At 39.7% G+C, this 24,294-nt stretch overlaps 1 protein-coding gene across 2 annotated transcripts; it reads right to left on the bottom strand.

The window, feature by feature from the left end:
* Window positions 1-344: 344 nt before the first annotated feature.
* mmp16b (matrix metallopeptidase 16b (membrane-inserted)) lies at window positions 345-23,433 on the bottom strand. Of its 2 annotated transcripts, XM_084731873.1 has the most exons (11): window positions 22,999-23,433; window positions 18,146-18,294; window positions 17,901-17,915; window positions 17,401-17,517; window positions 14,592-14,896; window positions 9,393-9,554; window positions 8,738-8,955; window positions 8,148-8,286; window positions 6,384-6,534; window positions 3,961-4,076; window positions 345-2,671 (listed from the first exon to the last, which is right to left on the bottom strand). In XM_084731873.1, exons 1-11 carry the CDS (start codon window positions 23,125-23,127, stop codon window positions 2,310-2,312), a joined length of 1,863 nt encoding a protein of 620 aa, XP_084587999.1. In that variant the 5' UTR covers window positions 23,128-23,433; the 3' UTR covers window positions 345-2,309. The 2 variants fall into 2 exon arrangements, with proteins under 2 accessions (XP_084587999.1, XP_084588000.1); XM_084731874.1 differs by lacking the exon at window positions 17,901-17,915.
* Window positions 23,434-24,294: the final 861 nt, after the last annotated feature.

Below are 24,294 nucleotides of genomic sequence, written 5' to 3'. Positions count from 1 at the left end.
CTTCATCTGTAATGGCTTTTTTCTTAAAGCAGGTCCTAACACCACTTAACGTGGATATCAAACAGTTAATGAAGGATCAGGTTAGGAACTTTCTGTGATACAGCCCCAGGTTGCATTATCAAAAACACAGTCTCAGGTTTAACTTTTTTTTCCCCCTAATATCCAGAATTCAGACCACAATTGTCTTTATTTCTGCTGATTGATGCTGATCATTGTTTAGACATATTTTCTTCTTTACAACAATGGTTTCATTTTGCATTTCCTCAAAAATTATTTGATATATCTTAGTGAGAAGATGGAGCAACTGGTCAAAAGCACTGGCAACTGATACGGTGATTAGGTCGATGCAGTGACGACTTTTTCTTTTGATGAGAAACACACAACATATGTGTCTTATTTTAAAAAAATGGTACATGTAGTTTGCTTTTCTCTTTTCTCCCCCTCTTTCTGCGCCTTGTGCTATGTGAAACATTATGTACACTTATAAACCTTGTATAAAAGTTGAAAAAACAGAACAAAATATGGAACAGTAAAGCTGCTTAAAATGTATGAACTGACACTGTTTGGAGTATTAATGTCCAAACTTGGCAGGAAAATTAAAGTAAAGCAGGATGTTCGCTGTTCAATATCTGACACTACAGTACAGTACTTACACTCTGAGAAATAAAGGTGCAAACTAGAACCATGAAGGGTCTTTGACTTGTCCCCGTAGGAGAACCCTTTTTGACTCATGGTAGAACCTTCTGAAATACTTCCACTTAGAACCCTTTCAGAGAGCTCAACCTTGAACCCAACATGAAACGTTATATATAGAACTGTCAGTGAAAAGAAACCCCAATTGAGGTTCTATAAAGAACCCTTTTATGGTGTACTGGTTCCATTTAGAACCCCCCATACACTTTGGGGTGCTAACAAGAACCCATGTGGGGGATCTATCTAGAACCCACTCAAGATGTTATATCAAGGACCCTTTTATGCCCCAAAGGTTTCATCTAGAACCCACCTGGGAGGTACAGCTAAGAACTCTTTTATGTTCTGGTATAAAGAACACTTGACAAACCCTTGACGAAAGGGTTCTTCACCAGTCCTCAGAGAGCTCTCTGTTTCAGAAAGGGTTCTTAATGGAACCCTTAAGTCTTACAAACAACTCTTGACAAAGGGCTCTTCAGAAGCAAGTAGTAGAACCTCAGCCCTTCAGGAAGAACCCTTTTGGGACCCTTGTTTCTTAGAGTGTTCTGTATATGGTGTGGGTAATCACTGTCTCTTTCACGCACACACAACTAACCATCCCTTTCTCTCGTCAAACCCTCCGGTGAGGCAGTAAATGAAATACTCGCCGTCAGGTATTTAGCACAGCTTAGCACATTTTCAAGAGCAATGAACCCATTGTGGATCAAACTGTCCTTAATTACTGGTTTTGAAATTGCATTATGGGCAGTAATTAACGCCCTCATGTGCTGTTTATATTCCTACTGTGTCACTCGGTATCCGGCATCCACACCGGAGAGAAACAGAGAGAAGGAGACGGGAGTTTAAGCAATCTGTGATTAAGGCAGTCTCATAAATATTGCAGAGAGGTTTTTGGCCCCTGTTTTGGAGATAGACTGCCACCACAGTCTCAGAGTTCCTCGCTCTCACTAACGGCTGCTTCCTATCCCCGCAGATTACAGAGCAGACGGGCGGATGTGAATACCAATGGCGGAGAAAGAAAATCGGAGTATGATGCCACAATGTTCGATCCGTGGAGGAAAAATATCCCATCAAAAACAACATCGAGCAGTAATCCTCTTTGGAAGAAAAGGTCATATTTGGTTTGTGTATCAGTCCTCCACACAATGAATAATCTTTTACAGGGACCCTAAATAAATTAAAAAAAAAGCACAGCTCAGAGCGATTTAATTAAGAAATGAAAGTAAAGTAGAAGCCTATATCTAATTTGTCCATGGAAGTTAGTGCTAGGGGCTTTTTAAGCGGCGTGCAGAGACGAGGATAGACAAAGGTCCCACTTACAGTAGCTTAACTCTGTCTCACTTAATTGAGTTCATTCCAAGATACAGAAAAAAGTCGAAGCAGATACATACATATTAGTTGGACATAGGAGATGTGGCTCCTACACTGTCTTCTGCTCACGGTTTCGCTTCCTTGCAGCTTGCACGAGTTCAAGCAGTTATTTTAAATCTGCCAACATGGCAATCCTTATGCACTGCACCCTTTACAGTGCTTCCAATTACTGTACGCAGGGCTTCAAGTAATGACTAGACCTTTATCAGAGCTTCACACCCCTCTCTATACAGTGCAGTAACAGTCCCTCACACCCACTCCTGCATGGAGCGCTTGCAGTACAGTATGTGGCGCTGCGTGCTCTTCCTCCTGAACTGGAAAACGGTGTAGAGGAGGACCATCATGCACAGCGCCAGGACGCACGGGATAGCGATGGCCACGGCTTTCTCCGTGCCCCCCGCGCTGTCCAGTTTGATGACGACGTCCGCGTCGCCGTTGTCGTAGTGACGCTCCTCCGCCACCGGGGGGCTCCAGTCCCAGTCGGGGTCTGCGGGTAGGCCGTCGCAACCCATGAAGTCCCTCAGGATGGACCGCGGGTAGCCGGGCTCCACGCGAAGCAGCTGGTTGTTGAACTTCCAGTACTCCTTTCCCTTGTAGAAGTAGGTAAAGCCTGCAGCAAGATTGTGGAAATGCACTTTTAACTTTTCGAAAAGTTGAATATCATGCAGTTGCATGCACCACTTTATCGAGACAAATCAGTGACAATGTGTTAAAGTTAAGGTTGGCAGTTTATTTTCAGCATCACTGGGAACAAGGCCAATAACAAGTTTTAAGCATCATGTAATTCAGATGGTCTGAGAGAAAAACAGACTTGTGCTCCATGGTGCGAGACTTTAGTCATTCACAGGTCGGTAAAAGAGTTTAATTCCCAACGAGAAACAGTTTGATGACCTGGCAATGACACTAAACAATCAACCAGCTTTCTCCAGAATTGCTTACTGCACTTTTAATGTTGTTCAAGAGAATCTTTATTTGCGAAAAACAAGGATTCTGTCTGTGCTGTGTGCTTTTGGTTGCTGCAGTGCAGGGCTGCGGCAGAAGAATGAAAATAATCATTACTGTCATTTTTCTCAATTAATAATTTAGTGTATAAAAAATATATTTTTTAAAAACATCTAATTAAAAGTCATAATTGATACAAACGAGGCAAATTCTCATATTTGAGAAACTGGAACCAGTAAATATTTAACTTTTCTTTGCTTGAAATTGCTTGATTGATTCATTTTCTTTCAAATGACTGGCTGATTATTTGACTAATTGTTGCAGCTCTCATGTAGTGGATTGCAATAGCAGTGTATGACAATTAGGTTAATTTTCTTTCGAATGATTAATCTATTTAAAGTTGCAAACCTAGCATTTTTACAGCTAATTAGCAAATATTTAACATGCTAAAAGATGTTGCACATAAACATTATAGTTGTTACATCATCATGTTAACATTGTGAGCGTGTTAGTATGCTGACATTAGTATTTAGCTCAAAGCTAAGTTCTGTAGTCCACAAATTTCAGCCTCACAGACCTGCTACCGTAGCTGCAAATCCTTTGTAATATCTGAGGTTTGTTTAGTGCTTTCACATGAAAATATAGGATACACACACAGCACTGATCACAAACATATTGTGTAATGGAATAATGTGATTGACCCTAAAAAATAAAATTTGCGATAATGACAGTAATGAGCTCAACCCTGAATGCTGTTCAGTCAACTTCCTGTTTTCTCACAGTCATGTTTTTGCATTCAAGAGTTAAACAAAAGCAGCACATACCAGATAAAAACATAAACTAGATCTCTACTGTATTTAAAGGTGTTGCTCTTGCTTGTTTCTAAATGCCGCCGTGTGCAAAACTGCGTAGCTCAAACCTCACTGACTAGTTACACTGTCCATAAAGCTGTCATACCGTTGGCCTTATCCACAAAAGCCCCCTGTGGAGAGTCAGGGATGCCCTTCCAGACGGTGATGGGTTTGGGATAACCTGGATCCATGGTCCTCATGTCCTCATTGTACCTCCAGTATCTAAAGCAGGACAGACAGAGACACAACAGTCAACACAGAGTGACATGTACCCTTGTCAGACACCTGACCCTGCAGTAATAGTCTGCTGATTTGGGTTAATCCTAAATCTTCTGGGGATACACAAATCCACAAACACAAATCGGCACAGAGGGATGAGAGTTTAATTAATCCAACACCTGGACACAGTTACCAAATCGCTCAACGTCAAAGCTCAAGATCTGTTTGTCAGTCTTCTTGTGCACACAAAGAGGCGACTAACTTCTCTATTCTGTTCTGTCACCAGCATCCAATTCATCCTGAGAGGGACTGCCTCTCTCGTCTCTTGAAGAGGACCTCAAACCAGGGCTGAGAGACAAAATCAAATTAAGTCAAAATCTTTACTGTTCCATCTGTGATCAGATGAGAGAAGTTGGGGTGTTGTAATAATATTTTGGGGATGATAGTTGTGCTTTTAAACAGTTGGTAATAGGTTGATTTGGTAACCAAGCAGGTTAGCAAAGAAGATGTTATGTCCTAACTGTAATTCAACTTTTAAGACCAGGAAGAAACACTCACACTCTACACACTGTGTTTACAGTGACAGTCTGTTGTCTGTAACTTGCACTCAGACATAAAAACATGACCATTTAATGCTCAGCAACTGACTTAATTCACATGACCAGAGAAATCGGCCAATCAATCATCCACACTGTGTTTATGTGTCAAGCAAATTTGTTTTCAGGCGTAGTTGTGATTGATCTGCTTCTCATACACTGGCGCTCACACACATAAATCTTGCTGCACAGTGTCATTCCTCTGAAATAGAGCAAACACCACCCTGTCAGACACACGCAGACAGAGAGACAGAGATAAAATCATGTCTGGGACGATGGACAGAGCGTCCTGTTTGTCATGATGTGCAGCAGCAGGTTGAGGGATGACAGTATCATGACAAAGCATTTTGTCAGCTTTCACCACAGGGTCCCCTGACCTCTTCGGATATGATTTATCATGACAGCTGAACAAACATGTGAGTCACACTGGCAAACGCTCAAACTTTAAGACCCTCGCAACGCAGACAGATAAACAACAGATTCTCTGATTTGGTTGTTTTGGAAAGAGTCCCTGGTGTCAGTTCACCAACTACAGGTAACTAACTACAAGTAGGGGTGTCAGGACATACAGGTATTTGACAATAACTGTGATATTTAAAAAATAAATAAATAATACACATATGATAATATTGTGTAATAATCCATAACCTCTTAAACATACTGTGTGCTCTTAATTCATATATAATTATGGTTTGCACCTGTATTTTGAGTGTAATTCATTTACCACAAAAGAATGAAAACACACAGCAAACAAAGTTAAAGATGAATTTGACTGATTGCATTATTTTTTGACATTTTTTATAGATAATAATATTACAATAATATCATTATCATGATTCCTTTGACCACGATAATCATGTAGTGAAAGTCTGATGTCATGGCAGCCCTAACTGTAACCAAATGTACGCAAGTAGACAAAACAATGTAAATACTTTTCATAACATGGCTTAGATCCTGCAGTAACGTAATCAATCGATTACAAAATATTACATAATAAGTTGAAAGCCAGTAAGCAGCATTTGTCAGCTGTTAAATAGGCGATCAGAGTTTTCAAGGCAACATGTGACAGCTTACAGAGTTTCATGGATGAGCAAGCAAATCTGTTACAAAATGCATTGATCAACAAACCTGCAAAATTATTAAATATCTAAAGGGAAACAGTCCCAATCATTACATCTTCCAAACAAAGATAAACTGCATTGATAAAGAGGACCAGAGAGGAAGGAGCTGACAAATACTTTTCTTAATTTACTGTATTATACTTATAAAACTGAATCAAATATATTTATGTGTAATGATTATATAGGACACTTGTTGACCAGAGGTTTCTTGTTATAATGTGTATTAATATAAGATATAATTTATAATTAAATATTTTTTTAAAATGTAATTATTGTTGCACTAATAAAAGTAAAGAAATATGTACAGAAGTTTTTTTTTTCTTTTCATATTACTATACTATACCTACCTAGTTTTCAGGAAGAATACTTTGTGCTTTTACTTAAGTATTTATTTTTTGTAGTTGATTAATTTTTCAGTAATGTAACAGTACTTCTACTTGAGTATAGTTTTGTAGTACTTTTCCACCACTGATTGAATTTATTGACATAAAGAAAAGAAAAAAAGTCTTCAGTGTCCTCATTTGCTCTGAGAGATTACAGTTCTGTCCAACTGCTTAACTTCATAACAGCGCACATAATCGTCCCACACAGACCTGTCTCCTTTGAAGAAGTAGGTTTTGGCGACATCCTCCCACCAGACAGCTGTCTCGATGCTCTGAGTGGGCATGCCGGTCCCGAACAGCGAGATGTCCTGAGGGTACGAAGGCTGGAGAGTTGTGTCCTTGAAGACCCAGAAACGGTTTCCTAAAATAAACACAAAGTTAGGAGGCTCTGGGACAAAGACATTATCATAAAGATGACCTCAAAAATCACGCTACGCTAAAACACTGCCGGCTGTCAGCTCATTCAAGCCTTCTGTGCGTGTGTTTTTGTTTTTTGTTTTTTGCCAACTAGTCTATTTATTTCTCTTCACGTGATTTCAAAGGTCAGATGTATCACCTCGTTTACAAAATATCAGCACAGCAGAAAATCTATGCAGTGTTATCCATAATACAATAAACAGCTAAGATGATGCTCTGAAGGCAACTCCGCCGAGACTCGTTGTTTTCAGTTTTATTGAAGCTATTGTTGCATTTAATTCAGTTTGATCATAAGTGCCTGAGGCAGAGTGAGGAGAGCTGCGGTGGTGGTGCGCTCGCAGTAAGTAGCTAGACGCTCACATACACACACATGCAGTTAAGTCCCCCTGAGAGAATAAATAAAGCATGAGGCACTCTGATCCCACTGGGTGACAGATGTCATGTTAATCTGCCTGATGGACGGATGGCTGTGCCGGACCTGCACCCGTTCTGTTACCGTACGCAACGCAAAACAACCTCCGAGTCACCCGGTAGGTTTGATATATGATGAAAAGATTACTGTGTGTTTAGAGAGCTCACACATACACACTGCAGTGTAATGGTGGGATAGAATAAAACATCATTTTATTTGATAAATAGAAGATTACTGGGATAGAAGATGTTTTAAGTGCTCACACTTTCACAGAGACTCATAGTGATGGTTTCCAGTTGACTTTCTTTTTTGTTAGTTACTACATTACTGTGGTTTAGTGGGAAAAATATCATAACTTCTAAGGGTAAAGGGTTAAAATGAGGGTAAAAAGACTTTTTCTTATTTTTGTGGATTCACTTGATTCATTTTATGATTGCAAATTGCATCTGGAAGAGCTGGACGAGGAAAATTCTGATTTAACTTAAAGCTGCCACGTGAAATTTTCATTCAGTGTTTTTTTTTTTTTTAAATATTTTAAATGTCGTGTTGTTTACATCCATGTTAGCCAGCTAGAAATCTTCTTCTTATTTGTTGGTGCATTGCTACCTTACCAGCACCAACTGTCAGTTAACATAACTTGAAACTGGTGGCAGAAATGCAACACAAGCAATCATACTTTCTTCAAACTTGACTTACATACTTTGTAGTTATAAGAGAAGAGGACAGCAACAGTGGCCGAAATGTTTTTATGTGTACTGGTTTTGAGACTAATTAAACTACATAGTGGAGATAACGTGGCAAACCCATGTAATGTTGTTTTCTGAGTGTTTTCTTACTCTTATACAAGTCATGTAGTCTAAACTTTTGTTTCATTGACAAGAAAAGTTCAGTTGCAGCTCCTTTTTTTCATTGTAGCTGATGCAATGCAAGCTTCTTCTTTCAAAAACCCCACAAAAACCAGACACTGAAATACTGATATGGACCCTGATTACCATGACAAGCTTGGAAGCTGCACGTGTCATACTAGTACACTTGCACAGTACGACCAAAACATTACTCTACGGCACTACTAGTGGTCAAAAACTCCACAGGGTACCTTCAATAAATTAGAGAGCTGAAACAAATAATCCTAACAATATTATTACCTTTGAAAAAGACAAACTTCCCTTCGCTGTTTTCATACACAGCATCAATTTTGGCAGGCAAGCCTTTCCAGAAGTAGTTGATCTGCATGGGGTAGCCGGGAACCACTGAGTTGTCCCGTACCCTCCAAAACCACTGGTCCTGTAGAAAAGGATAAGGAGATAAGCTAGAATCATCACTCAAATCTTCAGTATCATTATCATCATCATCCCAGACTGCTTTAAAGGAGCAGTGTGTAGGTGGCATGTAGCGGTAAGTTTAGAGACTGCGATCATATCTTCGTCTTCTCGGCGTGTAGGAGAACTTACAGTGGCTACATAAAATACAATCAAAGCAAAGGACATGTCTAGAGCTGGTCTTTGGTTTGTTCATTCAGGGCTACTGTAGTCATGTCGGTGCAACATGGCGGATTTGAAGGAAGAGGAATATAAACAGCTCATTCGAAGTTAACAAAAACAGTTATTTTCAGGTGATTATACATGAATGATTTATGAATATTATATTCTATTTCTGCCATATTCTGCCAACAGGTTCCAGGAAATCTTGCACACTGCACCTTTAAAACCAGCAGTCATGTTCCCCCAGCTTCTACCTTGAACACAAAAAGCTCCTGTCGCAGGATGGCCAGGGTGTTGAAGCCACCATCGCAGATGTTGGGTTTGGAGTTGGGGTTGGAGGGCTTGGCCCCCTGTGGCGGGCGATGGGGTCTGGCATGGCGGTCGTGCTTACGGGGGTCTGAGGGAGGGTGGAAGCGAGGAGGGGGGACCGTGGGCGGGGGCCTGGTGGGCTGCGGTGCTCGATCTGGTGGACCTAAAATGACAAAAAAAATATTTCAACCTCCTTCAATAGTGGACACTTTTTCTGTGTTTGTGAGATTTAACTATTTTTGACTGCTGCTTTTGAAATAGTTAATACGTTTACAGTTTTTTGACCAATACACCTTTAATTTTGGCTCAGATGATTTTGCCTCTTTGGAGCGCTGTCAGTTGACTCATGTTGCTTTGAAAACGCCTGTTGGCTGTCCTCTTTAGCAGCTGACAAATGCTGTTTACTGGCATCAAACACAACACAGCCGAATGCTGCAGCAGCATTTGTAATAGTGACTCAATAAAGTGTTGGAACAATATGTAACACGGCTCTAAATGGCTCTGACTATTTTCTCACTAGAATTTACCGGAAAAAGAGCTGTTTGTCTTTGTCTTTGTCCAACGCCTACAAGGTTTCTAATGTCTGAGGTAGATGGTTACCATAGATTTTCTGGATGCCCTGCAGGTCGTCGTGAGGTAGTTTGAAGTTCTCTGTGTCCATGTACTGGTAGAAAGGAGCCATGATCGCAGTGGGGTCGTTGGAGTGCTCCAGGCCGAGGGCGTGGCCCAGCTCGTGCACCGCAACCAAGAACAGATCGTTACCTGGAGAGGGGAAGAGGGCACAGTGAATGAACAAAGAACATGCAGTACAGTACGTACATACAGAAGAAGAATGAAGGTGACTTTAGGATGACGCAGAGGAAGGAAACATGCACCTATGCACAGACACTCTTAACAACATGAGAGACACCTATTCTGAGTGTCCCTCCCCATTCACTATATTCACATAACGGCCATGTCAGAGCACTGGTGTGTTTCAGGTTGCAAGTCATATATACGTAGCCTCTACTCTCCCTTATCTCTCTATCCACTTTAAAACAAAAGCTTTATTTTTTTTGTTACAAAATGTCCCTGCTATAATAGCTAATTCACTTCTACATGCATTTTCTGCATGCATTTGATTTCTTCTTTGATGAGTGGAAATCAGTTTTAATCCTGTGGTATTTGTCATGTCCTGTATATTTTAATTGTATGTAATCGATGTGTGCTCAACATGTAATTCTGGGGCCTTCAGGAACATTTATTATCGTTTCACAATCTCATGGTGAGTCGACCTTTGATGGTTGCAACATTATGTATAATAATCTAAATCCTCTATTCAGAAATATGAATGGGATTTTAACTTGTGGAACCTCATTGCTGAGCTCTATGTATGAGATATATAAATTAGACTATGTAAGTTCTCTGCTTTAGTGTCCTAGAACTCCAGTTTTTGTTAGAAAGGGAAACCAAGGCACTGGGTTCAGTCTACTCTTCAGAGGAGACTTAATTAAACAAAATACAGCATTTCCACATATCTTATAAAAGGGAAGCAAGTTTTGTAAAACGTCTTGCAAGACCCATGCACTGAATTCTAGTTTCAAAGAGGTCAATGTTTCTGTGACCTCTTGTATGAATGACAAGGATGTCATTGATTTCCAATTGAAAAGAATGAGACAGCGGGTCAGGAGAGATGCAAATTCAATAGCATTTTGCCGGTGAACTAATTGATTTTCTTCTGACTTTGCAACACAAACAATGGCATTAATAGGGCTGGGGTCAAGCTTCTTACCACACACATGCGAAAGGGATTCAAAAGTGGGCTTCCAGACATTGATCACCTGTATATTCTATAAATTATTGCACTACATACTACAGCGACACTGAAGCTGAGCTCGTTGTGAAACAGCGTCACAGGAAATAGTTCCAAGAGATGGGACAAAACAAAGACACGTGGGAGCATTCGTGGGCACATTAAAGGTCTTGTAGTCATAACTTGATTAGTCATCATCAGAAAAAAAATCAAAAACAAGTTTGATAAGCAGTTAACCATTTAAGTGATTTATCAAGCAGAGAATGACAGATATCTGCTTGTTCCAGGCTCTTACATAAGAGAAGTTGCTCTTTCTCAGTTTTACGTCATTGTAAATTGATTAGCTTTAGGTTTTTAAATGTTGTTTGGACAAAACTTCAGACATTACACTGCACTCTCAGAACTAGTGAGCTTGTGACTGAGGCTAATGCTGATATATTCTGCTATTGATATGTTGGCCAATATTCTTTATATGTCATATTAAATACAGGATATATACATACACACACATTTTTTGCAGTGATGACAAAGAACCATTTAAATGATTTATCATGCAGAGAATGACAGATATCTGCTTGTTCCGAGGTCTTACATATGAGAATTTGCTTCTTTTCTCTTGCAAGTAGAGTACCTTTGAATTTTTGATTGTTTTGAGTCATTTAAGACTTTAGTTTGAGCTCTCAAAAGCTGTTATATCATTATTTTTGACATTTTATAGAAAAAAACAACCACATAATTGACAACTATTGGTTGATGAATCAGCAATGAGAACGATCATTAGTTGCATCTAGAAATTAAACTGAAAATATCTTATTATGATTATAATGGCCAAAATTATCAATGTTATCACTATCATTGAGGTATTAGGGTTGTAATTCTTTCCATTTTCCTTAATCAATAATTGAAATTAATTAATTCAAGATACAAGATGTCAGTTTTTTGCCCTCATTTAAAATTTTTTTTTAGTTTCCTTTTTTAAAAGACGGTTCTGTCAGACAAAACAATGTCCAGTATCAAAGTCACAATTACAGCAGTTTCTATACTATTCATTAATTATAGATTAATGCATTTTTACTGTCAAAGTCTGAACAACAGTTATAAAGATACTTTTGGTTGATGCTGGGCAGAATTTATCAAGAGTTGTTCAAAGCACAGTAATGAAATAAGATTTTAATAATAATTAAAATTTGAAACAGTAATACTAACCTTGGGGAATTTTATTATGGTTTATCGTGGAACTGGTAATCATTTCATCCTTACTCACAGCCCTCTGGCCCAGACGTAACTACCATTGAGCTTATGTGGTGCAATATAGTGCAAGAGAAGATTACTGGAAGTAAATTGCAAAGCATGAGCACTTTTCCTCTTTTGCTCTATAAGAGAAGATAAGCCACATGTGAGCCACAGCTCACAGCACACAGAGGGACACACACACACTCACGTTGCAGCCCAGGGTACCAGAGGATAGTGAAAACACAAGCACACGTTCATATGACGCACCTGAACACATCTACAAATGGTGGCATAGCACAGGGAAACAATGTGGGTCTAATTTGCTTCATGTTCACACACACACACAGACAAATGAAAATGGAAAAATGTCACGGTCATTGTCTATGGTCAGCACTTAGCTCATGGTGTCAACCTGATTTAGAAAGAAGTACACCATTTACGTACAGCTTGTGACTGAAGCTGTCCCCGGGAGATTGTCGCCCTTTAAAACATGATATCCACTCCTGCCAGCAGTGCTCAGCGCACAGAACAACCACTGACCCTCAGCCAGCAGCTAAAAGGTTACACCTCCCCCTCCCCCATTTATCTAACACAACCAGCCTCTTCCACCTAAACCAAAAATGTCCCACAACGACTCCCAGGAGACAGGCCAGAGCTACCATTAGCGCACATGTCAACATGCAACATTTACAATTACACTGCTGTGAAAGCCCATTAAAGGTTGCACAGCTTTCCAGACACATGAGCTGAGACAGGAGCTTTTCAGAACCAGCCTCAGCACTCCACGTAGATAACCATGGGACACTGCACAAGGGTGAACATGAATTTGACTTGGGAGTCTAAGACAATTACCACTGGAGTACGAGAACAAAAGAGAGGGTGGGAGGGGAGCTGATGGGTGGCACGCAGTTTCCCAGAACAAACACAATGTGAGCTGTTACCCTCCTCCTCCACTAATGGGAGGATAAAATGTAAGCGTATAGCACATGGGTATTAGCAAAGTAGCCTGGTGCTGCTCTGACAAGCCTGGCGCCCTGTAGGTAATTAAAGTGCATGTGGATGCACGGCTAAGAACGGCAACTTATGTCCTCCTCTCTGTGAGGACCTCGCTGCACCCTGCAACAATCCACACTGGCAGACAGGGTGGCCCACATTACATGTGTGCCACAGTAATTTGTTATAACATAACCCATAATAACCTAACTTAACATATCATAAACATAAAAAAAAACATAAATAACACAACGTATAACAACACAAAGCAATGCAACATAACACCAAATGACATAACTCATGATAACCTAATAACAACATAATATAACTTAATCTAAAACACCCATAATAACATTGCACAACACAACAGAGCATAAATAACATGACATAAAACAACTCACAACAATATAACGCAAACTAGTTAACCTGATTTGACCCAATAATAGCATTATACATAATACAACACGTAATAATATAACATAACATACATAATATAAAATAATATCACAAGATGTTACTCATAATAACCTGTCCTGATGTAACAAAATATACCTTCATAACATGATACAATGTAACATGAGATGACATGACACCACGTACAATAAAATAACATGATATAACACAACATAACATGGCATATCTCATAATAACCTAACTTAACCTAACCTCACCTAATATACCTATAACGACATAAAATAACCTATTACACCCATAATAACATGACAAGACAAGACACCATGTAACATCCCATCACAACACAACACATGATACAACCCACAATAAACTACCGTAACCCAGCTTTACCTAATATACTACTACTACTACTACTACTACTACTACTACTACAAACAATAATAATAATAATAATAATAATAATAATAATAATAATAATAATAATAATAATAATAACAACAATAACAAAACACATCACAAACATGGTGTTTGATAAAGCACAGCACAATACAACACAACATGATATGACATGATATAACAAATAATAAATTAAACTAAACTAACTTTATCTAATATGAAATGTAACATAATATAACACAATAAAGCACAGCACAACACAAAATGATATAAGAAAACTTAATATGGCCTAATATAACTCAAAATAACCTAATCTAACTGAATACAAAATTTCTCCTCATAACATATCATAAAATGACATCACATCACATTATCTCACAAATGTTTTAATGCGATGGATATACAGTATATGTGGCAGTTTTCTGTTTTACCTCTCTTGAAGCATGCCACTGAGTTACATCACATCCACTAAAAACAAAATAGCCATAATCATGTGCCAGCAACCGATGTCTTAAAATAGCAGAGCTCTCTATCCTATCATCTGAAGAGCTTATTATGCAGAAAAAAAACATCAAAATCATGACAGATGGGGTGATGCTTCCTTACAGAGCCACAGCCCGATCAAAGACATCTCTGCATTCTTTGTTTTTGGTTAAGCATCCCCCATACCCTGCCCTGTGATACCATCCATCGTCATATTGCCCTCCTGCACAGCCATCTGTATTTCCAGTGTTTGCTTTCCATCATTCCTTATCTGTCTATCCTGATGACTGCTTGTTTTTTCTGTTTCTCAATGCTTTCCTCACTTATTCCACTTATTTTATTTGTTTGTTGCACTTTCATTTCAAATTTCTTTCCTAATCTTAATCTCTTGCTTTAATAATTTCCTTTCCCGCAGCTTTATTGGCATTTTGTAACCTTATCTTACTCCTTACCATCAACACTTTACACCCATTCTGTTTTTCGCTTACCATCGTGGTTTGGGTTCCCCAGAGTCCAGGGCTCGTCTGAGTCAAAGTGCGTGTCCCCTCCGATGCCTGGGCCCGGGAAATAGGCGTGGGCAAGGAATCCCCCCTCCCCGTCGAAGGGCGAGCTGTCGCCGTGAAAACCCGAAGCGAAGATGATGGTGATGTCCACGTCACGCCTGCCAGTCTCCAGGGCGCTGTACGGAACGGCCTCAAAGCGGAGGGGAGTCACGCCCTGCCACACGTCAAATGCCCGCCGGATGGCATCATGGGTCTCCCGGGCGCCCACCTTTGGCGTGACATTTTTAATGCTGTGGAAATAAAAAAAGAGAAAGCAAAGTGATTACAAAGGCTGCAGAGACATGGAGGCTATTAGGCTGAGAAAATGCTCTGCAGACTGTAGTTTACATACCATGTTCATTGTATTAAAAAGCATGGATGTAAATGATGCTGCAATCATGCATATAGTATGCAACAAATAGTAAATATACAGTTTAATAGTCCATGGGCTCAGACCCAAAATTTAACAAACCATTACCATCTGGTTCAGCAAATTATTCTGAACTTGTACTAAGTTTTTAATCGCTATGTTGTAGATTATGTTTGGATATGTTAGACCTTGCAGATTATTAGTGATTATCACCTCTTAAAGTAATAGACTGTCAGTAAAAATCATCTTTCATTATATCCTCTCACTGATGTGTGTTTGGACAACCGGCCACCCATGGATAAGTGTAATAAGCCCCTAAGTAGTGTTTGAAGCACCTATTATCTAATAAACAGGGATATTTAAATGCACAATGTGTAAATTCTGCTGCTTCTTCTAAAGTTTTATTCATGTTATGTTTATTTATGCTTGACGTATTCTGTGTTTTCCCACAAGTTATAGCAACTAGCTAACAATAGCATATAACATTTCTTTAGCGTTTTTAAACATTTTAATGTGGCTTTCAGCACCCTTTGGCAGACTTTCATGTCTAAACCACTGCAATGTATTTTGTATTTACAGATTTTTCCCAATACCTTATTCACTTTGTGTAGAGCCAACTACATTGCTTTAAAGATAAAATCAGTAGGATTTGTCCGAGCTTTTCGTATACGCACCAGAAAGATTATTGAGTCTCATTCCCAGGACGATTTGGGTTGGTAAAGCAGCCTGAACACAGCAAAATAATGAGAAATACAGGCAGAGGGCTGCAGGGTCTCTGCAGATGCAGCCACCACCACATACTTCCAGTCATAAGTGAGGATTGAGAAGGATTATGTTAATAAAAGTCTATACATTGTTTTTATGGAAAATGTTGCATGTGATGCATGTATTATTTTTCACACCCAAAATTGTTTGGGTTGAGATATATATTTTAGCTTGGTCCAAGACAAATAGATATTGTTTGACATGAAATTTTCAACATAAACTAAAATATTAGCATCTAATAAACAAAATTGTATCACATATCTCATTTGATTAAAATGGTATCAGAACGTCTCTAGTGCAAAGTCACATTTTTCACTTGTGACAATTATATGTATTTTGGCAGCATTTATTTTCATTTCAAAAGAGCAAAATGTGTATACAGATTCAAACAGATTACTTTTATTACAATGAACAACCTTCATAAATGTTTTAGTTGCTTTTTCAAGATTACTTCACTGTTAATGTGATATCGGCTGTTTGTGTGCTTTTTGAAAATTATGCAAAGGCACTAATAGGGGAAAATAACGAAATGTCCCATAGAATTGAAACTCTGCTCCTGTTGAAAAGCTATCACATATTAATTTATGTACATTGAGCCTATAAACAGTTTAGAACGGGTAAAGTTTTGTGCACTCAGATGGTGTTGATATCTAGTCTGGCCCATGGACTAAAAGCACATCAATTAAAACTACAGGGTGCAAAACATTCAGGAAAATGAAAATAAAATGCATACTGCATCATCCCTGCGCCTCTTTATCCCATTAATTTCAAGTGAACATTTTTCAAAATGAGGAGACACTGGGAAGAAAAGTTGCACTTGACACAACTATTTCAAGCCCGGCAGCTTTTACTGAACTTTTAGCACAGCAGTCGTTATCAGTCCCTGGCAGGCAGAGAGGAATGGGAAATCTTCTGCCTCTCCCTCCACTCATTTTCATGAATAAAGTGCAGTCAGCAGCAGCACTGGCTCAGCACTGATTGACATTCCATTAGGAGAGGTGGCTCATCAATTCAAATTCGTGGAGGAAGGGAGGATTTGAATAAATTGACAGTGTTATCGTCTATTACTGCTGTAACCTGTCAATTTGCAGTTGTGCCAGAGTCCCGTTTATCAGTTCTCCTCAGAACCTATTAAAAACTGGAGCTTAATCAGGCGAGATAAGATGAGAGTTTGAATATTTCTGCTGAGATTACGGACAATTTACACTCAGGATTTTCAAACAGTTTTATATGAGGGAGAGGAAAGCCTTCAATCTTCATGCTACTCAGCTAAAATTGTTTGTTTTGTTTTAGGAAAAGGAGAGAATAAATCCCATTTTTCATTCTGCCAGCAAGCTATTTATACTCTGGAAAGTAAACATACTCGCAGCACACATGGGCGAATGAATGTGTTAATTTGGATGTGTGATATTGACTATATTTTAGTGTGTGTGCCCCCACATATGTGACGTATTTGCGCAGTCTCTATGACAACACGGAGCATGTGATCCCAGGTGGCTAAAGACGGGGAGATGAGAGACGGAGGAGAGCTGTGAAAATTAACACTGCCACATCTGAACCCTACAATGAGCGCTGCTAAACTCAATGGTCGCCATGACAACTGCTTCCACTATCTCTCACCTGTAGGTGATGTGTGGACGCTGCCACTTCTGTCCTGTCAGCGCGTATCTCCGCTTCCGTGACCTTGAAGAACTTTTAAATTTGTCCGGAACTCCACAGCGAGGCTTTTGCATCCAACTTAAAGAAGAAGAGAAGAGAAGAGAAGAGAAGAGAAGAGAAGAGAAGAGAAGAGAAGAGAAGAGAAGAGAAGAGAAGAGAAGGTGATTCAAGATAGCTAAATAATAAATGTTGGGAGGTAAACAACATCACGAGACAACATGAAGCACTGAAGTGAACTCAGTAGTTCTCTTCCTGACAGGTGCCAGATAATCACAGCAGCAAAAAATGTGCAAAATACCACTAAACTACTCCAAACTACATTCATTAATACAAAGTGTGCGATAAAAATCTCAATGAGGGGTGAGAGGAAATCACGTGTTTCATCTTTTCTCATTCATACCACATGAGATTATCACAAGTACAGAAAACACATAATGCATAGTCAAAACATTAATTCTCACCTCAGCGTGATATCACTGCATCATCATGCAAAATGAGAAGAAGGAAAAGTGTTAAAACCTGCACCTGAGGGTCGATTCAGGCGAGGTGATGGGGGTTGAAAAGAATATGTCTATTTTTGTCGTTTTCTATTTCATTGAAATATTGATAGCAATCCATTCTGCATTTTAAATGAATGAGCGGAGCATTTGCATCAATGTGACATGTGAACCTCAGCAGCACGTCCACAGCATGTTTGTATACTCACTCCTTGGTCTTCTCATCCAGTGTCCCTGTGACATTGAGACCATAGACGTGCTGCATGGCAGCAATGGCTGAGTGCATGGTACGGGCCGAGCGCAGGACAGACATTCCCGGTTCTGTGCGGGGAAGGTATCCATACCTCTGTAGCCATCCCTGCGAAGGGGGAGGAGGGAGAAAGATTTGGGCTTTCATAATGTTGCTATTTTAAGACTTGTTTTAGACTCGCAGACTGCCTTTATTAGAAAACAGGGAGAAGAAACAAAGCATGGGAATGGAGTAGTTGATGCTAAAAATGTCCAAGGTTGAAATCACATCCAGGATACTGAAACCAGTGCTCTTTTTTTTCTTGATGATTATTATCAATAGTAGCAAGAGTAGTAAGATAATATGAGGCTGAAACTGAACTTCAGTTTAGTGCTGATAAGTTCTGTGTCAGTTGATGCTGATGCACATCCAGTTAGAGTTTTCACCATCTGGAAAGCTTGTTTAGTTTGTGTAATGTAACTCGTGTAATCTGGTCCTCTAGCCATTGTGGGGTGCTGTAGTATTGTGGATTGTGACATTTACATGTGCAGCAGGCAGGCTGAGAGACGGCATTCCTTTGCATAAGCTCCCATGATGCATTGCTGAGAGTTTAAGTTTGCTATGTTCCAAAATGCAAATGTTATTGTTAGTTAGCTACTGTAAATTGTTTATCATGTATTTGTAATGTGTTTGCTGTTTGTTTGTGTTTGATTAGCTTTGGTCTCTGCAAGTGTGCATCTACTCATGGATGAGAGACTTGTGCTTGTGACAGCGCAGGGTGTAAACATTAATGGTAACCTCCCTGGCTGAGCTGTAATCTGTCATCCATGAGTAGATGCATACTTCCCTCTCCATGTTGATATGATTGATAGGTGTAGTTCAGTGGATAGAAAATAGTTCCAACATGAAACTGCTCCAACAAGGTCTGTGGATTATCTTGAGTCACCAGATCATGATTTCTGAGTTTTTCAAATGTATTTTTGACGCTTTGAGCACCACAGGCCATCTACTTCCATTGTTTGGCTTGGTGGTATGACCTAAAATTTATAACACAGTATAATTTGAAGCATGGATGACAATTGTATATATCACAGTATGTTTGTTTTTCTTAAAATTTCAACACAAGTATAAACATGCATATAGACTGACATGAAAATGGCATGGCAGCTATCACTATACTCTTATTACTAGGACATATTTTTTTTTACATAATACAGAGGTATTTTAAAAACATTTAATGTGCAAAACATGGAATAATAAAAAGGAAAACACACAAAACCTTTTCTAGAGGATGTCAAGTATTACTACCTCTTGTAACCACTGCGTCAACCAACATACTTTGTGGATTATCATTTTCTGCTCATTGTTTCATTGACACTTTTTTTGGACAAGCAAAGTGAGGGCTCTACTGGTCAGCATGGTATAATGTACTGAAATGCGTAGGGCAAATTAAAACTGCTTTACTATCTATACCATTTATACCGTCCACTCCTATTCCATTATCTCCCAAACTCTGCAACTCACACCAAAACCATCTAGATGGATAAACAGCACTACATGTAAGAGAAAAATATGTGTTTATGATTTTGGGGTGAACTGTCCCTTTAATGCTAAGAGGCTGTTTGGTACAAACACAAGCCACAGACATTTCTCCACCACTGGTTAGGGTAGCTTGCTCAAGGGCACCACAGCAGTAGCTGTTTAATGAGGACAAAGTATTGTTTGTTCAGTTACCCTCCTCACTTGTTCCCAGTAAGAGGCCAATCCCATCATAAAAATCAATACAAATATGTCTGTGCGTCATTCATTCTGCATCTCACAAAAGGCTGTGACTAACCAGTGTTACAATGATTTTTTTTTGTTGTTGTTGTTGATTATCGCAAGAAAACAAACTGTACTGAGAATGAGCTGTTGTTGTTACATTTATATTTAACGTCACAGTGTGAATGAAATGTTCAGAAGCTTTAATGAGCCTTGATGAGGCTGGATTTGCATATAAATAGTCCGTTATTTGCAGAAATTGTTCATCCAGCAGTGGTTTTTAGGTTTAAATTTGTCGGTGTATGTTTGCTCAGAGGCTCTTTGGACATCGCTGCAACTGTTTGCATTTGAATCCCTTCTAGTGACCTTAGTCAGTGTTTGTGTCTTGCGGCTGCCGGTCAGTGTACATGTGCAGGGACTGTGGCCCTGCCTCCTCTTGCCCTACAAAAGCGAAAGTGCGGCTTGATAGAGAGAGAGGGAGAGGTGAGACGAAGCAGCATCATCCAGGGGTCACTGCCAGACTCAATCCTGAAGCTGAGGGCCACGAGGTGCCTGTGCTATCCGCAGCTGCCTACACGCCATCCAGCTGCAGCAGCTGCCTCCCCATCACTAGCACACAGCCTGAGAGATATGCTCCAGCTAGCTAATCTGAATAGCTGTCCCCATCTACCTGTTCCCACTGTTTTTTTAATGCCAACCAAGCAAGTGGTAAAAAAAAAAGCTATTAAACTATTTTGATAAACAATCAATTTTTAAAGTAATTTTTCATGCAAAATCATATTAAAGTGACTATCTTTGGGCTTTAGACTGACAAAAGGAGATATTTAAAGACATCAATTTGTTTTTTAAAAGCCTAGGATGGACATTTTTCATTATTTTTACACCATGTTTTAGATGTTGCAGCCCTATATTTAATTAGAAAATTAACTTTAGTCTTCAATACTTAAAAAAACAATGTTCAACCCTGCATACTGAAACAGTAATTGAAACAGAGAGTAAAAAAAATGATTGGCTCTTAACAAATCAATAGGCGGTTTTGCTAACGTCTGTAGAGAAATCCAAAGATGGTCTTTTTTATTAAGTTTACAACAACACTTATGGAAAGTGGACTAATATAGCTGACATGGTCTCTGCCGTATCTGGCATCCATTGTGTAAGAGCAGTAAAAGAGCGGCAATACAGATGAAAAACACAATCCAACACTACCGTTAGCTACTGTTAACTAGGGTGACCAGATGTCCCTGTTTTCCAGGGACAGGCCACCAAAAATGGGGCGATGTCATTGACCCTGTTTTGTGCATATTTTACATGGCATGAAAGACAGGGCAGCAGAGCAAACTGGTGGACATTCCTGTCAGTGAATCCACAACATGGCTGTATAAAGGGTCTTATACTGGTATTATAGCCTCCGTCATAGTTTATTACAGTAGCCTACAACATTTACTGTGGTCAAAATAGATGAAACCTGAATCACACCCTGTTTTTCTGACACAGGTAACAATGGGCAATTTTAATGATATATTGACCACTGAACTGGGAATATCCCCAGTTTTCATTCAGAAATCTGGTCACCTTTCTGTTAGCTACCGCCACCATTACCTACTGTTACCTAACACTACTGTTAGCTATTCCACACTATCGTTAGCTACTGTTAGCACTGCTAATGGTTATCCACAAATTAGGAGAGTTTATTTAAGATTTGGGGAGGTTAAGATGCTTGTGTAATAGCCTACACTCTCCCTACCTTAGTTTAAGACAGGAACAATGACTTTATGTTTTGATAAAAATCTTTAGAGAAATTATTAACTTTTGGAGGAAAACAACGCTAACTTGGCAGATAAAAGAAAGAGAGTGGGCCAACAGCACAAAAAATATATTTAATACGGGAGCAGCCATACAACAGGTTACCTAACTCTTCAGATATCTACTGTTAGCGAACACTACCGTTAGTTAGTTAGTAAGTTAGCACTAGTAAAGGTGGAAAAGCCAAAATTGGGACAGCTTGTCTTAATGTTAAGAGACTCTATTTAAGGCTGTGGGATGCTTGTATAATAGACTTTCAACATCTTGAGGCAGGATAAGAAAATTGACTTATGAACTGTTCATTTGTAATGTTCTTTTTTTTTCTAAATCAGGTCCTAATTATGAAGTTTCTGTCAATGGACCAAGAGTTTTAGAAAAAGGCTGTCCACATGCCATCCAGCAGCTGCCTCCCCATCACTAGCACACAGCCTATGAGATCTGCTCCAGCTAGCTAATCTGACTAGCTGTCTCCTCTGTCCATCCCTCCCCCCTTCTGCTGCCTCTATATCCCTCTTTCTGCTGAGCTAAACGCCTTGTTTATCCTTTTTTTTCTCCTCCTCTCCTCTCCTGTGGGTGTGTTTCCTGTGTGTGTTTGGTCAAAGGCACGGATCTCAGATAGATATCAGGCAGATTTCAGTGAGCCATAAAATTGAATAATGATGTGTATGTGTGACAGCCAGCCTCAGCATTTAATTTCTTCAGAGTGGTGGTGGGAGGGAGGGGAGCCTGAGGTGAGGATGAAAAAAAAAAAAGACATAAATTAATAAGGTACAAAAAAGCAAATCCTATTATGCAACTTGTGTCTGTAAAACGTTTAATCTCCTCCAACACTACGATGCTGCCAAAGCATGTACATCTGACTTCACGCTGGCTGGCCTGTCTGTCACTAAAGTGCAATGAAAACATGATGCTGAAGCTGTTAAAATAGACCACTCTTCATGTCGAGGCTGCACATTTGGCATCAGTGGGCTGGATCAGCTCGGCTCACGGACCGCAGTGTAATAAAATGAGCATCCTTCTGTTTCATTGCACTCTACAACAAACGAGGAATGCTCGATATTTTCTCCGTTTAGTGCGTGAGCTGTCCTGATAGGCTTGCATTGTATCCATGTTATGCGTTGTGGTAATTGTGCCCACGGATAGCGTGGGGTGCCTGTCTATATATAAATATATATGCATGTATGTTTTTTCACGCCGAGGATGATGTGGAGGAGAGAGCACGGTCATTTATGATAAACCAGGCAGGGGCAGGAAGGCCATTCATCTTACCTCAACGTTGAAATGCTGATACTTCTCTCCGGACACGGCACACGAAATCCAAAGCCAAAAATGCAAGCAGAACGCTGCCGCGTAAAAGCAATCCGATGGTTTTCTTTTAATGGAGGATACTAAGGTCATAATGACCTGTTTTTCCCGAGTGTTTATTAGAAGAAGCCGCCCGTCTGCTGTGGCTCTTGTGTCAAATGAAAATCATCAGGCGAGCTGTCAAGGCAAGGATTCAGATGAAGACGAGAGAAAAAGAGGGCCACGCGTTTGATAAAATCCCCGATGGTGGCGTAAAATGTTCCGATGTCAAGCAGAGAAAACGCGGCATGTTAGACCCGCTGCCCTCGCCATTCTTATTTACATCAGGGGCTACATCTATCCAGCAGCATCAATGGCCATGTACAGTACCCAGTCTGCGCAAGATAGGCTCCCTCCCGACTCGACGCCTGCGCTTTGATTTCTCACACAGCGCAGCATCATGAGAGCTGCCCTACAGAGTGCATGAGAGATGAAACACCAGTCTTCACGAACTGCCTGTGCGTTTGACTTTTACAAAGCAAAGGGCCACTGATCTGTGCAATTTGAAGCGCACAAGTGCACATCTTAAATTCCTGAGAGTAAACAAAGGCCTTCCAGATTATGGACTGATGTAACCTACATTCCTATAAATAAGGACCAAATAATATTTATATGCACTATAATAACCACTGGTGCCCCCATGTTTGAAAAAAATAGGCAAAAGTGCCACCTTGGATAGATAAAACATGACAAAATGTCCTCCGGGGCCTTTCTAGTTAACAAAATGTTTTCAAGTGCCCTCTGAAGTGCTCTTCCAGTGGACAAAACATAACAAAATGCCCTCTGTGGTACCCTTCTAGGGGACAAAATGTGATAAAATGCCCTTCAAGTTACCCCACCAGTGGACAAAACATGACAAAATGCCTTCTGAGGTCCCCTTCTAGTGGACAAAATGTGGTAAAATGCCCTTCAAGTTCCCCCTCCATTGGACAAAACATGACAAAATGCCTTTCTGAGGTCCCCTTCTAGTGGACAAAATGTGATAAAGTGTCATATAGGCTGCACTACATACAAAAAAATAATAATTTAGTTTCTACACACCTTGCTGGTGCCCTTCTTATTTTTCCGCCCCTGCCCCTCAGACAGCCTGAGTCCACCACTGCTAATAACACTGCAATAAGCAAAATATAGCCATTATCAGTATATGTGTTGCATTTTGTGAGTAGCATGAAAGAACCTCAGCTCAAATTTTGTTGCACAACCTTGTGGTGTATAATGATA

The sequence above is a fragment of the Lutjanus erythropterus genome, chromosome 12 (genome assembly GCF_056507025.1).
Source record: "Lutjanus erythropterus isolate fLutEry1 chromosome 12, fLutEry1.hap2, whole genome shotgun sequence".
Lineage (NCBI taxonomy): Eukaryota > Metazoa > Chordata > Actinopteri > Lutjaniformes > Lutjanidae > Lutjanus > Lutjanus erythropterus.
The sequence above is the reverse complement of the archived record's forward strand: the minus strand, read 5'-3'. Positions and strand labels throughout refer to the sequence as shown.